At 41.4% G+C, this 18,792-nt stretch overlaps 1 protein-coding gene across 2 annotated transcripts in view; it reads left to right on the forward strand.

Moving 5' to 3' along the window:
- Positions 1 to 18,792, forward strand: part of DOCK5 (dedicator of cytokinesis 5) — a 280,652-nt gene that overhangs the window by 188,979 nt on the left and 72,881 nt on the right. For both annotated transcript variants that reach the window (XM_027549946.1, XM_027549947.1), the window contains exons 19-25: positions 1,651 to 1,748; positions 1,963 to 2,052; positions 3,376 to 3,476; positions 6,728 to 6,862; positions 13,452 to 13,563; positions 15,542 to 15,612; positions 16,414 to 16,520. In XM_027549946.1, coding sequence (XP_027405747.1) covers positions 1,651 to 1,748; positions 1,963 to 2,052; positions 3,376 to 3,476; positions 6,728 to 6,862; positions 13,452 to 13,563; positions 15,542 to 15,612; positions 16,414 to 16,520 — 714 coding nt within the window. The remainder of the gene's footprint in view (positions 1 to 1,650; positions 1,749 to 1,962; positions 2,053 to 3,375; positions 3,477 to 6,727; positions 6,863 to 13,451; positions 13,564 to 15,541; positions 15,613 to 16,413; positions 16,521 to 18,792) is intronic.

Here is an 18,792-nt window from a genome sequence, read left to right on the forward strand (position 1 = left end):
TTGCAGGTGAATTCTTAACCACTGAACCACCAGGGAAGCCCATTGTAAGTGGTTTATAGATCCCAAATTCTGCATTTTAAATCCAAAAACACCCGAAGATTTTTGTCGCAGAGTTACCCTGCAGGCCATTCATCTGTTCTACCATCCTTCAGTATAGCAACCCATCTGATTTGCCATCTGTTTTATTTCTTTGAAGAACTCTGGGAGGGAGTATGATAGAATAGCAAGGACATGATTTTGGGGAATCAGAAAATCTGTTATTAAATTCCATTCATGCTGTTCTCTGGCAGTTGTGTAATCTAAGGCGGGTAATTTAATTTCACAAAGCTTAAGTTTCTTCATCTCAAAAATGAAACAAATAAAATGAAACAGAATCTGTTCTTGGTTACCAAAGGGGAAAAGTGGGGTGGAAGGATAAATTAGGAGGTTGAGATTAACATATACACACCTATGAAATAAATATACATACCTATAAAACATATACATACCTATATGTAACATATACATACCTATATAATAGGTAGCCATCAAGGACTTACTGAATAACACACAGGACTCTACTCAGAGTAGTTCTCTGTAATAATCTATATGGGAAATAGAATCTAAAAAAGAACATATATACATATATATGAATATATAATTTTTATATATTTATATATATAATTATGTGTTATATATATTTACATATTATACATTACTGTAACTATTCTTACATATAATTCTTATATATTATGTATACTCAGTATTATTACAGTATATATTCTTATATATTCCTATATAATCCTTATTTATTCTTATATAACAATTCTCTGTAATAATCTGTATGGGGAATAGAATCTGAAAAAAAACATAAATATTTATATATTCTTTTTACATATACATATTACATATTCTTATAACTAAATCAGGCTTCCCTGGTAGTTCAGAGATGGTAAAGGATCTGCCTGCAATGCAGGAGACCCGGGTTTGATTCCTGGGAGACCCAGGGAAGATCCCCTGGAGAAAAGAATGGCTACCCATCCAGTATCCTTGCCTGGAAAATTCCATGGACGGAAGAACCTGGTGGGCTGTAGTCCATGGGGTTGCAAAGAGTCGGACATTTCAGAGTGACTTTCACTCACTCACTATAGCTGAATCATTTGCTGTACACCTGAAACTAATACAACATTGTAGATCAATGATATTCCAATATAAAATAAATTGTTTTTAAGTTTAAAAAAATCAGTGAAATCTCTACACTGTGGATGTGATATTTAAATGAATTAATGTACATCTGTAAGTTTGTTTTCCCCTCTGCATCCACCAAGACACACAGAGTGACAAGGGACAAATTAAGCAGTACAGCAAATTAAAGGTCGGTAGGTTATTTTAGTGATTCATGTGTAAGACGGTGATATCTTACATGAGAGGTGTGCATTCTATTCAGGAAATGTTTTAGGTTCTTGTACAATTGTGGTTGGTTTTTTTTCTCTGTGAAGAAGGAAAGATTACTAAAAGGTTTTCTTTGAGTTAGGTAAGAGACAGTAAATTAAAAGACTGCGTAAGGTTCTAGCCACCTGCAGGAGCAATGATCTCCTCTGCAGAGCTGTGTGTGTGGGTTGCTCTGCACATCTGTGTCTAACGCTTATGGTTTGTGGTTGTTCTTCCCAGTTGACCTGTTAGGCTTGTTAAATTGGCGCTCAAGCCCTCAGAATATTAAACACAACTTGAAGAAGTTAATGGAGGTGGATGGAGGAGAGATTGTGAAGGTATGTTTATTTATTCACAGGTAAGACTACAGCCACTGCATCCTTAGTTCAGCATCTTAAATGAACCCAGTGGGTGTAAACATAACCCTTAGTCTGCATTGGGAAGCAAGTGTGCCAGTTTTTAGGAAAATGCTATTTTTAAACCTCTTCTTTTGAAATCTAATTCTCCTCATATTTCTGCACTCACCAGATAACCTCTGTTTCTTATCTTCAGTTTTTGCAAGATACACTAGATGCACTTTTTAACATCATGATGGAAATGTCAGATGATGAAACATATGACTTCCTCGTGTTTGATGCACTGGTAAGCAATTATGCATGTTAACCTAGTGTTCATTCTCACAACTTTGTGGTTTTTGATAGTTCACTATTATAAATAATGGTGACAATATCCTCCTGCATAAATATTTATATACATCTCTCTGATGAATTCTTGAGGCAACATTCCCAGAAGTAATGTTAGATACAATTGACTTCTTAAATTTTTTATTTATTTATTTTTGGCTGTGATGGGTCTTGAACTTGAACTTCTCTCTAGCTGCAGTGCTCAGGCTTCGTTGCCTCGTGGCATGTGGGATCTTAGTTCCCCAGCCCAGGATTGAACCTATGTCCCCTGCATTGGAAGATGGATTCTTAACCACTGGACCACCAGGGTGGTACCTAGATATGATTGACTTATAGTCAAGACCTTTTTTCTTCAATTCCTGTTAAATCTTCCTTTTTGATATGCTTTTTCTTTTTTTTTTTTGATATGCTTTTTCTTTCTCATTCAGGAAAATTAGGTATTTTACTACATTTGACATAAGGAATCCCTTTAACTTGATTTAAAATCGTCTGGCCCTAAACCAGAACATGGGCTTCCCAGGTGGCTCAGTGGTAAAGTAACCGCATGCAATGCAGGAGATGCCGGAGACCCAGGTTTCATCCCTAGATGGCAAAGATCCCCTGGAGAAAGAAATGGCAACCCACTCTAGTATTCTTGCTTGGGAAATATGGACAGAGGAGCCTGGTGGGCTGCAGTCCATAGGGTTGGAAAGAGTCAAAAATGGCAGAGTGACTAAGCACGCATGCATGCATCATAAGTAGGTGCAAAGTGGTTATTTGTTGGTTGTGTGTCTGGTAGTGATAAGATGGTACCTGATAAGAGTTAACATCTGAGCAGAAAATTGAGACCCAGAAATCTGGTGAAGTTCAGTTTTTAGGGGCACCCACACTGTGCTGAGGAGAGAGACGTCGTTCAGTATTTCATTAGCTGTATCCTTGAGATAGTATCTATTATTCTCCAGGAAACCCCTGCCCACACCCTGCCCCCTCCGATTCCGTTTTCTTCCCTGACGTGTTTACCTGTGCCCGCCCGCTCTCTGTGGTGGTCAGCTCTCTGAGGCCAGGGGTGCTGGATTGTATTGTCTTCCTCCCAGCATTTACCACAGTGCCTGACACTTCATGGTCTCTCTGTTCATGTTAAATAAAAAGAAACCTGAGACTTCTCTTCAGCTCTGGAATAGTAATGTTGGGGACGCTGCCAGAATAATCAAGAAGGAAAAGACCCCATACATTGAGACCCAGCTTGTTGACTGAATGCCAGGGTTTGTGCTGTACTGCTATTTATATTTTTCACCTTTGGCAGGTGTTTATTATTTCACTGATAGGAGACATCAAGTTCCAGCATTTCAACCCTGTTCTCGAGACCTACATTTATAAGCACTTCAGCGCCACTCTGGCCTACGTGTGAGTACCAGGCCCGGGAAGGGTCTGTGGTTGGGTTGTCGGTTTGTGCTCCAGGGGCTGGGTTGTTGAGAAACCACAAGGCCATGAGCTGAGGACCTGCACCTCTAAAGTACAGAACCTTGTGCTAAACTTCTTGGTGGAAAGTGGGAACCATCCAACAATTCCGCCTATGGAAAAAGGATTATATTCAGGCCCTCATCTCTGGGAAGTTATGGAAGAGATAAGGCTGTACTGCCTTAAGAATCCAGAGCATCTATAGGTGAGGAGTTGAAGTTGTTAGGAGCATGATCCAGGACAGAGGACCCTACCCAAGATCTTAGGAGGTGGGTGTCAGTGGGATCACCAGAGGTGCCAATGGGATCAATCAGAAGGTGAAGGAGGACCACATAGGAGAGAACTATAGGTCATGCCCTCAACTCTATACAACGAATGCTTTGTAGAAGTCATTGCTTAGAGCAGGGGTCCCCAACCCCCAGGTCATGGGCTGGTACCAGTCAGTGACCCAATAGGAACCAGGTCCCACAGCAGGTGGTGAGTGGCTGGTGATCATGTGAAGAAAGCTTCATCTGTATTTACAGCCACTTCCCATCCTTCACATCATCGCTTGAGCTCTGCCTGCTATCTGATCAATGGTGCCATTAGATTCTCATAGGAGTGAACCCTCCTATTAACTGTGCATGCAAGGGATCTAGATTACAAACTCCTTATGAGAATCATCCTGAAAACTATTTTCTGTTCCGCTGGTCTGTAGAAAAATTGTCTTCCACAAAACTGGTCCCTGGTGCCAGAAAAGTTGGGGACCACTGGCTCAGAGGATAGAAAATGGTTGAGTTTTCTTTCTTTTACATAAGAGGGAATGGTCCCCACCTTTCCCAGAGTGAAGCCTTCTTTCTGTCTTTGGATTATGAGACCTGACTGGTGTTTACTCTGAGCTTTGCCTTGCAGTGCCCAGCTCACCACAGTGTGGCCTGTCCCCAGCCCCTTGCATTCTGGTTTTTGTGCAGAGCAACATGATAGTGACAGAGTGTAGTTGAGATGGCAGGGATGTTTCTCACGTGGCTTATGCCTGATTGTGCCAGTTGTTGCCAGCTGATCTCTCAGGCTACCTGCTGACCTGCTGTGTCATTCAGACCTTTGATCCCATATGTCTTTTTCTGAACTAAACAAGAAAGTTCTCGGTTTTATCTGCATAATGGTTCAAAAATGTAATAAAACATAAGTGACATTAAAGCATAATCAGCAATTAACACAATGGATATAATGCCCTCTAGGTTCAGGGAAGCAGCAGATAAACCAATGAGGCAGTTCTTTACACCCAGTAGTCTGAATTTCCAAGGCAATAGCCACAAGAGACAAAATCCTTCATATGATCTTACTTATTTGTGAAATCTAAAAAAAAGTTGTTGTTGTTCAGTAGCTCAGTTGTGTCCGACTCTTTGTGACCTCATGGACTGTAGCACGCCAGGGTTCCCTGTCCTTCGCTATCTCTCGGAGTTTGCTCAAACTTGTGTCCATTGAGTCAGTGATGCCAATGAACCATCTCATCCTGTCATCCCCTTCTCCTGCCTTCAGTCTTTCCCAGCATCAGGGTCTTTTCCTATGAGTCAGCTCTTTGCATCAGATGGCCAGAGTATTGGAGCTTTAGCATCAGTCGTTCCAGTGAATATTCAGGATCGATTTCCTTTAGGATTGACTTGTTTGAACTCCTTTCAGTTCAAGGAATTCTCAAGAGTCTTCTCCTGCGCCCCAATTCAAAAGCATTAATTTTTTGGCATTCAGTCTTCTTTGTGGTCCAACTCTGGAAAAACCAAAGCTTTGACTATATGGACCCTTGGCAAAGTGATGTACAAATAGTACAAACGAACTTATTTACAAAGTAGAAGTAGAGTCACAGATGGAGAAAACAACCTTATGGTTACCAGGGGATACAGGAGGGGAGGGGTAAGTTGGAAGATTGACATATACACAGCTACATATACACTACTGTATATAAAATAGATAACTATTGATAATAAGACCTACTATATAGTACAGGAAACTCTCCTCAGTACTCTGTAATGGCCTATATGGGAAAACATTAAAAACAGTGGGCATATGTATATGTGTAAACTGATGCACTCTGCTGTACACCTTAAACTAACACATTTTAAGTCAACTATACTCAAAAAAAGAAAAAGATGGAATCCTGTCATTGGATCTTGATTACACAGAGCCAAGTGCAGGACTCCAAGTGGTGTGCTTCTGGTAATCTGAGTTGATTTGCAATAATTGATCAATTCTACATGATTGCTATGAATTTTTCTTAATATTGGGAAAACTCAAAAAGATTCCCAGAAGAAAAGTTCAACATTTCAGTGCCCTCAAAAATGTGAGATGGCCCAAAATTAAAACAGCGCCTAGTCCAAAGACTCTGGAAAAGCATAAAGAGCAATCCCAGAGCAGTTTTATCTGTTCAGATGCTCAGAACTCTGGGCTGCTCCTCTCAGACAATAAAATTTTCATCTGGCTCCAATTTGGAGATTCTAAAAAGTTGGGGCAGATTGGAGGGAATTTGATTTCTTTTAAGGTGGCTACTTAGGCAGACAATTCCATCTTTACAAGAACATTTGAAAAAGTCGGCATAACATGTTGTTGTTTTAGTCAATAAGTCATGTCCTACTCTTTGCGACCCCACGGACTGTAGGCCACCAGGTTCCTCTGTCCATGGGATTTCCCAGACAAGAATACTGGAGTAGGTTGCCATTTCCTCCTCCAGGGGATATTCATGACCCAAGGATCGAACCCATGTCTCCTACACTGGCAGGCGGATTCTTTACCACTGCACCACCTGGGAAGCCCCCTGTGTAACATACTAGAGATTAAAATACCCTCGCAATTCGCGTCCCTTCAGCTCTTTTTCTTGATCCTTTTAAAAAGAATGGAACGGCAGTTCGAGGGAGAATGGATACATGTATCTGTATGGCTGAGTCCCTTTGCTGTCCACCTGAAACCATCATAACATTGTTAACTGACTATATTTCAATACAAAATAAAAAGTTAAAAAAAAAAGAATCCTGCAAAGGAAAAGAAACTATCCTTGGTTTATAAGCAGAAGGGAAGCTAGACTGCAGTGAAGAAGAAATTTCTAGAAGAAATAGTTACTATAGTTACGACTTCTTCCTCAGAAGCCAGGTTCCCTTTTGTCTTGTGCACCTTGGGCCCCAGAATACCGCTTTGCCCACTGACGCTTTTCTCTTTCTCCTCTTTTTCAGGAAACTCTCCAAGGTACTGAACTTTTACGTGGCAAATGCAGATGATTCCAGCAAGACGGAATTGCTTTTTGCTGCTTTGAAAGCCTTAAAGTACTTGTTTAGGTTCATCATCCAATCTAGAGTACTCTACTTGAGGTAATGGTGATGGTAATACGATGTTGATGCTCTCCACCCTCTCTGACAGTATTTTTTTCTTATTCCTTGTGTACATGTTCAGCTCTTTGAGCTTTTGGATCATGGAACTGTCAAATTTCAGAACTTCAGAGCTGAAGATGAGAGTGGACTTGTTGTTTAGTTGCTCAGTCCTGTCTGACTCTTGGCAACCCTATGGACTGCAACCCACCGGGCTCCCATGTCCATGGGATTTCCCAGGCAAGAACAGTGGAGTGGATTGCCCTCTCATCTCCAGGGGATCTTTTCGACCCAGGAATCGAACCCGTGTCTCCTGCACTGCTGGCATTTTGTTTACCACTGAGGCACCAAGGAAACTTAAGGGTGGACTGTGCAACCTTTAAAGGAGGTTCATGCCAGGTCCTTTTGGGTCAGCAGAATTTCTAAGGCAGTAGTGGCAGTTGGACTGAGGGATGCAGGTGGCTACAATGTGCAACCTAAATGAGAGCCTTTGTTGGTGACAGATGTCTAGGAAATCAGGTTCCTGTGGCAAGAATGTATTTAAAATAGCAAGGCGCTTCACGGTGATATTGGACGTGCAGATCTAGGATCGTGAACTGTTGTTGGAAGTAGATGGAAATAGTGGCTGTTGTTTGGAGGATTTGTGCCTGAGGTTTGTGTTTTTTTGCTGACTTAAAGCTGAGGTGCCTGGTGAAACTAAGCCCTAAAGATATGATAATTCCCAATTTGAATTCCTAGGATAACTGTTCCATCAAAAACAATAGAAATCAAAAATGAAAAAATCACTTTTCTGGGAATGCCCACAACCCCATTGCCATCGCTACTGGATTTCCAAACTGTTCAACTATATTTCTAAGGCAGATGTGTACTTTGGAAACTACAGGTAACATACTAAAATGTTAATAGGCATAAAGCTGCAAGTAAGAGGCTTGCAAGCCTGTGATTTGAGCATGTGTATTTTTTTAAACGTTGTTTTTTTAAAAAATCATAAAATTAAAGGCAAACAACATGGAAAAAAACTTGTAACTTATAGTAAGGATCAAAGGTCAATAGATTTACTGATTAAAGGCTATGAACTTCAGATGTTCAAGCTGGTTTTAGGAAAGGCAGAGGAACCAGAGATCAAAGTGCCAACATCCACTGGATCATCAAAAAAGCAAGAGAGTTCCAGAAAAACATCTATTTCTGCTTGATTGACTATGCCAAAGCCTTTGACTGTGTGGATCAGAATAAACTGTCGAAAATTCTGAAAGAGATGGGAATACCAGACCACCTGACCTGCCTCTTGAGAAACCTATATGCAGGTCAGGAAACAATTAGAACTGGACATCGAACAACAGACTGATTCCAAATAGAAAAAGGAGTTCGTCAAGGCTGTATATTGTCACCCTGCTTATTTAACTTATATGCAGAGTACATCATGAGAAACGCTGGGCTGGTAGAAGCACAATCTGGAATCAAGATTGCCAGGAGAAATATCAATAACCTCAGATATGCAGATGACACCACCCTTATGGCAGAAAGTGAAGAGGAACTAAAAAGCCTCTTGATGAAAGTGAAGGTGGAGAGTGAAAAAGTTGGCTTAAAGCTCAACATTCAGAAAACGAAGATCATGGCATCTGATCCCATGACTTCATGGGGAAACAGTGGAAACAGTGTCAGACTTTATTTTTCTGGGCTCCAAAATCACTGCAGATGGTGATTGCAGCCATGAAATTAAAAGACGTTTACTCCTTGGAAGGAAAGTTATGACCAACCTAGATAGCATATTCAAAAGCAGAGACATTACTTTGCCAACAAAGGTCCATCTAGTCAAGGCTATGGTTTTTCCAGTGGTCATGTATGGATGTGAGAGTTGGACTGTGAAGAAAGCTGAGTGCCAAAGAATTGATGCTTTTGAACTGTGGTGTTGGAGAAGACTCTTGAGAGTCCCTTGGACTGCAAGGAGATCCAACCAGTCCATTCTAAAGGAGATCGGTCCTGGGTGTTCTTTGGAAGGAATGATGCTAAAGCTGAAACTCCAGTACTTTGGCCACCTCATGGGAAGAGTTGACTCATTGGCAAAGACTCTGATGCTGGGAGGGATTGGGGGCAGGAGAAGGGGACGACAGAGGATGAGATGGCTGGATGGCATCACCGACTCGATGGACGTGAGTCTGAGTGAACTCCAGGAGTTGGTGATGGACAGGGAGGCCTGGTGTGCTGTGATTCATGGGGTCACAGAGAGTCGGACACAACTGAGCTACTGAACTGAACTGAAAAATCAACTACAGAATGATAAATATCCTTACACAATACAAACCAAAAATATAATTTACTAAAGAAAACAAGTGGTCAGTTAAATTTTTTTAAAAATTTATACTATTAAAATGTAATACATACACCATCTTTACCTCTACATTTAATAAAGGTGAAAAATCTTTATCATCCTTTGGTAAGAGTGGACAAATTTAGCCATGTGTTTTAATGCTGATAGGAATACAAACTCTTTAAGCATGGAAATTGGGCACTGTGGATAAAAATCAAACATATACACATAAAGCAGAGGAAGATATTTGTCCAGTGATAAACCATCTAAAAATTTATGAAAAGAAATCCATCAAGTATGAACAAAGATGAATGTTACAGTATGTATATTGCAGCCTTTCAAATGTAGGGTATTTGAATGAGGTAAGAGAACCCTGATAGGTTCAAGACTAAGGTAGAAAACATAATATCACAATTTCAAAAATAATTAGGACTGGATGCATAATATGCTAAAATTGTAGTAAAACTGTAGGTAAGAGGACTTTAGGTTTATTTTTTAATCTGCATTTTCAAAGTTTCTACAGTGAATTTGTACATTTTTATGGTTTATAAACATGTTTAATGACTTAAACGTTGAGCTGGACAAATGACAACTCTTTCTTCCCTAGCAGAAGCCAGCGGTGTTCCCCTAGCACAGGGTGTATACTCACCCTCTGTTAGTCTTTTCAGATGGTCTTTTATTGTTTGGTATTTGTATTTCATAATTAATGCTGAATTTCCACATATTCAGTTAGGATGTCCTACTGAGGAAACTTTCCCTTACCTAAAAGTTTGTATGGCAAACCAAACCCTGATGTCCAGCAATAAGAATCCTCATAAAAACATAAAAAGAAAACCTTAATTGATGAAATTTTAAAAAACAGTTTCCATTAATGATCCACTGACTCTCTTACCCTTCATAAAGTTTCATTGCATCCAGCCCATTGTGTTCTTTCACTCTTAACTTTGCCAACAAAGGTCCGTCTAGTCAAAGCTACGATTTTCCAGTGGTCATGTATGGGTGTGATAGTTGGACCATAAAGAAGACTGAGTGCCAAAGAATTGATACTTTCAAACTGTGGTGTTGGAGAAGAGTCCCTTGGACTTGCAAGGAGGTCAGACCAGTCAATCCTAAAGGCAGTCAGTCCTGAATATTCATTGGAAGGACTGATGCTGAAGCTCCAATACTTTGGCCACCTGATGTGAAGAGCCAACTCATTAGAAAAGACCCTGATGCTGGGAAAGATTGAAGTCAGGAGGAGAAGGGGACGACAGAGGACGAGATGGTTGGATGGCATCACCAACTCAGTGGACGTGAGTTTGAGGACTCTCTGGGAGATGAAGGACAGGGAAACCTGGCATGCTGCAGTCCATGGGGTCACAAAGAGTTGGACACGACCGACTGACTGAGCAACAACATTGTGTTCATCATTTTCAACATCAGATTGCATGATAACAGTGGAAAAGCCAAGTTAATTAACCCATGAAACTAAGAGAGTGACTCTTGAACTTGGGCCTGGATGGCCTGTTTATTATTATTTTTCCCCCTGATGTTTTCTCATTCTAAAAAAGAGCTTAAGCTGGGACAGAGAGTCTAGCAATCTGTATTCTCCACTCGCTTGGATTTTTTTTTTTTTAATTGAAGGATAATTGCTTTACAGAATTTTGTTGTGGTCAATCGCTTGGATTTTATAGATGCAATAGGACACTGAGAAGGTTGGTTTTAATCCTGCAATCTCATGTTAGTCCCTTTTTAATTAATATTTTTTGGGGGGTCTCCATTGAATTTGTTACAATATGCTTCTGTTTTAGGTTTTGGTTTTTGGCCTCAGGGCATGTGGGAATCTTAGCTCCCTGACCAGGGATTGAACTCACACCCCCAATGTTGGAGGGTGAAGTCTTAACCATTGGACTCCCAGTGAAGTCCATAATTCCTTTTTTTAAGTCACACACGTAGGGTGCTCTGGGTGTTGGGGGTCTAGCACAGATGAGACGAGGTTCCTGCCCCAGTGATGCTTGTGGGTTACATCAAGGTCAGGGGGACAGATAATAAAGAAGCCCACAAGATCATCTCAGATAGATAAAAGCTAGGAGGGAAGGCATTGATGTGGCAGTGACTTGGGAGGGCTCCTTGAGCTGAGCTGGTGGGAGAGACTTCTCCGGTGGCTAGCATTTGTGTTGAGACTGAAAGACAAGGAGCTGGCCTCTGAAAGTCTCAGGTAAGAGAAGTGTGGGGAGTAGGAACAGCTATGGCAAGTGTCCTGCGGGGTCACCGAGTGACCTGTGGGAGGAATCAGGAGAAGCCACTGTTGCTGGAGCACAGATCCAGAATGGGGGGACGGAGCCTCACAGGCAGTGATGCCTGATGAAGACCACCTAGGTCATCCTAAGGAGTTCAGATTTCATTCCAGGTGTCATGGGAAACCACTGAAGGGTTTCAGTTAGAGAGGTAGTGATATATCTGGCTTACATTTTACTGAGTTGGCCAGAAAGTTCATTTAGGTTTTTCTATAGGATGCTGTGGAAAAACTTGAACGGACTTTTTGGCCAACCCAATATAAGATCATCTCATCTCTTAGGTGGAAAATGGATTGCCAGGGGTTAAGAGTGAAACCTGGGTGACCACTTTATAGGCTGTTTTTTGTTGTGTTTTAAGTTTTAGTCTTTTTTTTTTTTTAATTGGAGGGTAATTGTTTTACAATGTTGTGTGTGTTTCTGCGATGTTAGTTTCAACAATGTGAATCAGCTGTAGTTTATACATATATCCCCTCCCTCTTGACCCTCCCTCCAATAGGCTGTTATAGTTCAAATGTGAGATCCGGTGGGTCTGTCTCCTGTGAGATGCAGAGAGTGGACTGATTTAGGGATTTAGGGTCACAGGACTTGCTATTAGAATGGGTGGGAGAATGAGAGAGAAGAGTTGTAGAGAACTTCTAGGTTTGGTGTGCTACTTGCCAAGATGTGGACTATTGAAAGATGAGCAGGAAAATCAAGTGAGTTCTGTTTTGCACATGTTCATTTTGAGATACTTCGTGGAATAAATTGCAAATAAAGTTCTTTTCCAGTTCTGCAGAATGGATGAATTGAGAATTAGCAGGAACCCTCTGAATAATTTTCAGAGAAGTTCACATTCCATAAGTACCATATAGATTTTAGGTGAATGGAGGAGACGAATATAAATATCTATATGTGTATATATTTGAGTGTGTGTATAAAATTCCAAGTTCAAACCATCCCTACTCTTGACCAGTTGGTGGTAAGATGGCCACCCAGCGTAAGTGCACTTGGGCTACAGTTTCAGTACTTTTGTGTTTCTTGAGACATGAGACTTCTGATTTCTACTTAGGAGAAAAAACAACTTTTCAGTTGATAGACAAGCAGGGTACCTTACTTAAACAAGCGTGAATCAGGGACTCCCCAGGAGATCCAGCAGTTAAGACTCCGAGCTTCTGATGCAGGTGTATTTGATCCCCGGTTGGGGAACTAAGATCTCACATACCTCACAGCATGGCCAAAAGGTTTTTGTTTTTTGTTTTTTGTTTTTAATGTAAAAAGCAAGAAATGAAGTGCAGTATCAGTGAAGGCCAAGGTGGCCTGTGTCCTGTGAGGGCCCTGTTGTGGAGCAGGTTGGCTAGGTCAGTAGATAGAAGAATGCTTACTGGACTCACAGACTAGATTGGTTTCAGATCATTTCTGGGTTGAAGAACTTTACTACCTATTGTCTGAAACTTCAGCACAAATGATCTTGATGTGATGAGACAGAATGATTCAAGTTGCAGAGTGATTAGATAGCATGATTAGAAGAGGTGAGAGAGAGGGAGGGTTGGAGAGCAGGAGGTGGCAAGACTGAGCTGTCAGTCTGGGTAGCTGAGAAAGTCCCCTGCTTATTGGACATTGTTCTCATGAGCTGAGGATGGTGGGCTTGTAGGCAGGGCTCATCTGCTACTTGAGGAGAAGCAGCTTCTGGCTGTTCCCCACCCTGTTCCAGGAATGCCCACACGCCACTATGATGGAGGACATCACCAAGACTGGCCTTCAGACAGCTTCAGGGGACCAGGAGGAGAGCTCTGTTGTAGGACTTTACATACAAATCACTACCTTCCTTTTGTCCAGGTGGTGATGACTTCCCAGCTTCGGGGCGCCTCCCTGATCCCCCTTAGTTAGAGCACCTGAGATGGCTCCGTGCAGTGTGAAGAGGTGACAAGTGAGGCGTGGGCCGCTAGCATCAGGGAGGCAACAAACCTATTGAAAAGTGTCTTTTAAACATGGAATGTCTGACTGCCTTCTTTTTTTTTTTTCTGTTAAGATTTTATGGCCAAAGTGAAGATGGAGATGAATTTAATAATTCCATCCGCCAGTTATTTCTTGCTTTCAATTCATTGATGGACAGGCCTATGGAAGAAGCTGTCAAGATCAAGGTCAGCTTGATCTACTTGGGCTACTCTTAATACTGTGGGTGAGGATGTTCTGGGGAACGGAAAACGTACAGTGCATGATAAAAAAAAAGAATCCTCATTCATGGAAAACTTAATTTTAGAATGATGTGTAGAAAGTAAAGGGGAAATCCCTTTGTATTCACTTTTTCGTACATTTGTATTTTCAAATGTTCATTTCCCAAAGATAAGCTACCTATTTTTATTGAAGTAGAGTTGATTTACAATGTTGTGTTAGTTTCAGGTGTACAGCAAAGTGATTCAGTTATACATATGTATTTTTTTCAGATTCTTTTTCATTACAGGTTATTATAAGATATTGAATATAGTTCCCTATGCTATACAGCAGGTCCTTATTGTTTATCTATTTTATATATCATGATGTATATCTGTTAATCCTAATTTATCCCTTCCTACCCTCTCCCCTTTGATTACTGTTAAGTTTTTTTCCTATGTCTGTGAGTCTGTTTCTGTTTTATAAATAAACTCATGTATGTTATTGTTAGATGCCACATGTAAGTGATATCATATGATATCTGTCTTTTTTATGGCTGAGTAATATTCCATTATCAGAGAAGGAAGTGACAACCACTCCAGTATTCTTGCCTAGAGAATTTCATGGACAGGGAAGCCTGGCGGGCTGCCATCCATGGGATGGCAAAGAGTCGAACATGACTGAGTGACTAACACTTACAATATTCCATCTCACACGCACACACACACACACACACAGCACATCTTTATCACTCCTCTGTTGATGGACACTTAGGCTGTTTCCATCTTCTGGCTATTGTGAACAGTGTTGCTGTGAACATTGGGGTGCATGTATCTTTTCGGATTTGAGTTTTTGTTTCTTCTGGGTAGATGCCCAGGAGTGGGATTGCTGGATGGTATGGTAACTCTGTTTTTTGTTTTTTGAGGAACCTCCATGCCGTTCTTCATAGTGCTTGTACCAGTTTTCATTCCCACCAACAGTGTTGAGTGTTCCCTTTTCTCTGCACCCTCACCAGCATTTATTGTTTATAGACCCCTGACCTGTGTGAGATAATATCTCATTAGATTTTCTTTTCTGTGATAATCAGTGATGTTGAGCATCTTTGCATGTGCCTAATTATACCTAAATATAATCCATGGCACCTAAAAGTTCTAGAAGAGAACATAGGCGAAACATTATCTGACATAAATCGCAGCAGTATTTTCTTAGATCAGTCTCCCAGAGCAAAAGAAATAAAAGGAAAAATAAACAAGTGGGACCTAATCAAAGTAAAAGGCTTTTGCATAGCAAAGAAAACCGTAAAGAAAACAAAAAGACAACCCACAGGATAGAAAATATTTGCAAACAATGCAACCTGCAAGGAATAGTTTCCTAAATACACAAAACAGCTCATCCACCTCAATATCAAAAGACCAAACACCCTAATCAAAAAATGGACAGAAGACCTTTTTGGGAAAATAGACATTTTCCCAAAGATGACAAGCTACCTTTTTAGACATCCCTTGCATGGCTTTTATGGCCTCTCTGAATTTAGCCAATTGACCTTGATAATGATTCAAGCAGCAGGCTTTCTTCTTAGGGCTTCCCTTCTCCCCAGAAGCCCAAAGTCTCCATCATCATCATCCTTAGCAGTTATTTAAATGTAAAATATGTAATTCCTAAGGACTCAGATCTGAACTTTATTTTCTTCTCTCTCTGGCAACTTTGTGAGGGAAATGTCAAGGTTTTGATTACCTCCTTGGATAGAAAAATGAATTCTAAATGGACAATGGAAAGCTGTCCAGATTTTTTTAGGAGAAAGATGATAGGAGAGCGTATGTTAGCACTACTAGGTTTCTTCTTCATCACAAGAACATTCGTGTCCAGTTTCCTGTTTCCCAGCATTGGTCATTTCTTCTTGAGATCATGCAGGAAATTCTGTATCTGTCTTGCTTGATGACTGAATCTGCTTTTTGGTTTTTCTTGCAGGGGGCAGCCTTGAAGTACCTTCCTAGCATCATTAATGATGTCAAACTTGTGTTCGATCCTATTGAACTCAGGTGAATAGCCAAAAACTATTGTTTCTTTTAAAAAAATTATTTATTTGGCTGTCTTGGGTCTTAGTGGCAGCACTCAGGCCTCTCTGGTTGTGTCACATGGGCTCCAGAAAGCTTGGTCTTAGTTGCACCACAGCATGTGGGATCTTAGTTCCCTGACAAGGGATTGAACCAGCATCCCCTGCATTGCAAGGCAGATTCTTAACCACTGAACCACCAGGGAAGTTCCTGTTATTTCTTAACAGGAGATGCATCTCCCCTGCTCAGCTTCAGCTTGGACTACTACACATGCTGTGATTCTTCTAACATGTATGGACACATATGGACTGAACACCTTTCTGTGCTTAGTTCTAGGGAAGATAAAGGCCCCTGAGAGAGGTTTGCACTTTCTCCAAAGAAAGAAAATGCACAGATATAAAATTAACTCTAGGAAAAATATACATAATAATATGCTTCCAGCCATATACCTAAGTACCCCAGGAATGCCAGGTCACATGGTGATTGACACTGGGGTGGAATTAGCCAGAAAGGCTTTTGCAGAAATTGAGTATGAAGACAGGTCTGCAAAGCAGTGGTGGACCTGAGTGAGTGGCAGGTTTGGCAGACTCAGCTCCCCAGCTGAGCCCTAGAGTGAACGCAGAATATAGCCTCTCCTTGGCTTCTTAGAGACAGACTCTCCGGTCATGGAGGAGAGAATTCCAGGTCAACCTCTCCACGCCCAAATAATCTCCCACGAGAGAGGAAGAGCTTATTCCCTTCAACAAGGCAGGATAAAACCACTAACTACCTGGGTTTCTCTTCTAGTGTGCTCTTCTGCAAATTCATCCAGAGCATCCCTGACAACCACTTAGTTCGCCAGAAACTGAACTGCATGACCAAGATAGTAGAGAGCAATCTTTTCCAGCAGTCGGGTGAGTCTCCAGCAAAAATGGCCGCTTATGGAAATTGTCTTCCTCAGCCAATGCTGCCTTTAAAAAAAAAAAAATTAATTATGTCCTTGGTGATACTTAAGCACTTCCTGAGAAACTGGTTTTAAGCAGAAGGTGAAATCAGTTCAGCATTTCACCTAGCTCCATGAAAGAGCAAAATCATGTGTTCTTTAATGTTTAATTCTACAGCGAATGTTGCATTAATTAGCAAACTTTGTCCTCAAAATATAAACCCCAGAAAGCAACAGGCAAGCAGGAAAGATGGTCCTTTTAAACAAATGCATCTCCTTTGACCTAGACATGGAGTATAGTATCAGTAACCATAGGGTACCACCGCCCCACAACATCACTGCCCCATGCCATGACATCTTGGTATCACTGCCTGCCCCAGTTCCTGGTTCAGTTCAGTTCAGACTGAGCAACTGAACTGAACTGAACCAGGGACTGGGGCAGGCAGTGATACCATGATGTCATGGCAGGGGGCAGTGATGCTGTGGGGCAGTGGTACCCTATGGCAGGGATGCCGTGATGCCCCGGGGCAGTGATGGACTTCTTGCTGCTTGTACTTGCTCAGCAGAGCAGGTTATGCACATTTCTCCTCCACTCCTCCACTCATGTCACATCAATGGCAAAAAATTGACCATGGCGGGAGTAGTGGCAGTCACAATAAATCAGAGAGGTTTGGAGGGAGCTGTGGGTGAGCCAGATGACCATTTTACTGCTAAGAGTGGAGGAGGGCACCGAGGGAAGAAAACTCTTACACTGATAAAAGACTCTTTCACTTTGTAACTAGTCAAGCAAGGAGCCATCAGGTGTAAATCACTGTGTTCCTGCCCCAAAGTTGACATGGGAAGGAGGTCCCATACCTGGTCCTTTCCCAATAAACCCAAGACTCGTCAGGGTGGGCCAGCTGTGGGAGCTGTTTTTGAAGCTGCCACCAGGTCAGGGAGTCCCAGTGGGTGATTCATGCTGTGTGTATTGGCTGGAGGGTCCGAGGACCACCAGGGTACCTCAGAAGCAGGAAAAGTTGAGTAGGTTGGTGAGAGAACCCTTCTGACTTTGCTCCAGGCTAGTTATATAACTTCAGACAAACAAAGGACCATCTAGTAAGTCTCAGCTTCTGTTTCTATAGAAGGATGGACTTGTACTAGATCAAATCAGCAGTGTTTTTTGGCTCTGATATTTTCTAAGCCTCTGAATTTGTGCTCAGATATTTCAACTGTTTCAAGAACATGGTCGGGGGGGGGGGGTGCAGAAAGCTAGTGAGTGCTCTTAAGTAGAAAACCTAGTATTAGTCAACCTCTTATTATGCTGTGATAACTTGTGCCTCTAAGGATGTGGAAGGCATAAATGAGACCATGAAGATGAGGCATTTGAGCTGAAGAGCAAGGATGCACTGCATAATTCCAACAGAGGAAGTAGTATCACTGTTCACAGTCATTTCTGTTCATGCCCAGAATATCTGGACTTATCAGAATAATATTTTATCATCATGAAGTTCCCAGAAAGAAGACATAGTGGAAAGACAGCACCTTCCTGTATGAAGTCGAAGTATCTGCCAAAGCATGAAAAGAATATCTGTGAAACTCACTGAAATGTGCTGATGAAGCTTAGCGTTAATAGGAATTTTTGAGTATATTTTATCCAGTCTGTAGAACATGTCAAAAAATTAAAAGCATATAACTTGCTTAGTTTATTAATTTCCTATAACTTAGCTTACAAATATCACACTGGCCTTTTTTTTTTTGCTGCACCACGTGGCTTATGGGATCTTAGTTTCCTGACCAGGGATCAAACTTGTGCACCCTGCGGTGGAAACGCTGAGTCCTAACCACTGGAATGCCAGGGAATCCCTAAGTTGACCTTTTTAAATTTTATTTTATTTAAAAACATTTTTAAGTCTTTTATTGAACTTGTTATAATAGGGCTTCTGAGGGGTTTTTTTTTTTTTTTGGCCTTAAGGCGTGTGGGATCTTAATTCCCTGATAGGGATTGAATCGACACCCCTCTACCCTGGAAGGCAGTGTCTTCATCACTGCACTTCCAGGGAAGTCCTAGTCCTTTTTTAAAAAAAAAAAGTTATATGCCTTAAAAAAAAAAATGCTCTGTGTTACTCGCTCAGTTGTACCCAGCTCTTTGTGAACCCATGGACTGCAGCCTGCCAGACTCCTCTGTCCACGGGATTCTCCAGGCAAGAATACTGGAGTGGGTTGCCATTCCCCCTTCTCAAGGGGTCTTCCCAACCCAGGGATTG

Source organism: Bos indicus x Bos taurus, chromosome 8 (genome assembly GCF_003369695.1).
Source record: "Bos indicus x Bos taurus breed Angus x Brahman F1 hybrid chromosome 8, Bos_hybrid_MaternalHap_v2.0, whole genome shotgun sequence".
NCBI classification, from domain to species: Eukaryota; Metazoa; Chordata; class Mammalia; order Artiodactyla; family Bovidae; genus Bos; species Bos indicus x Bos taurus.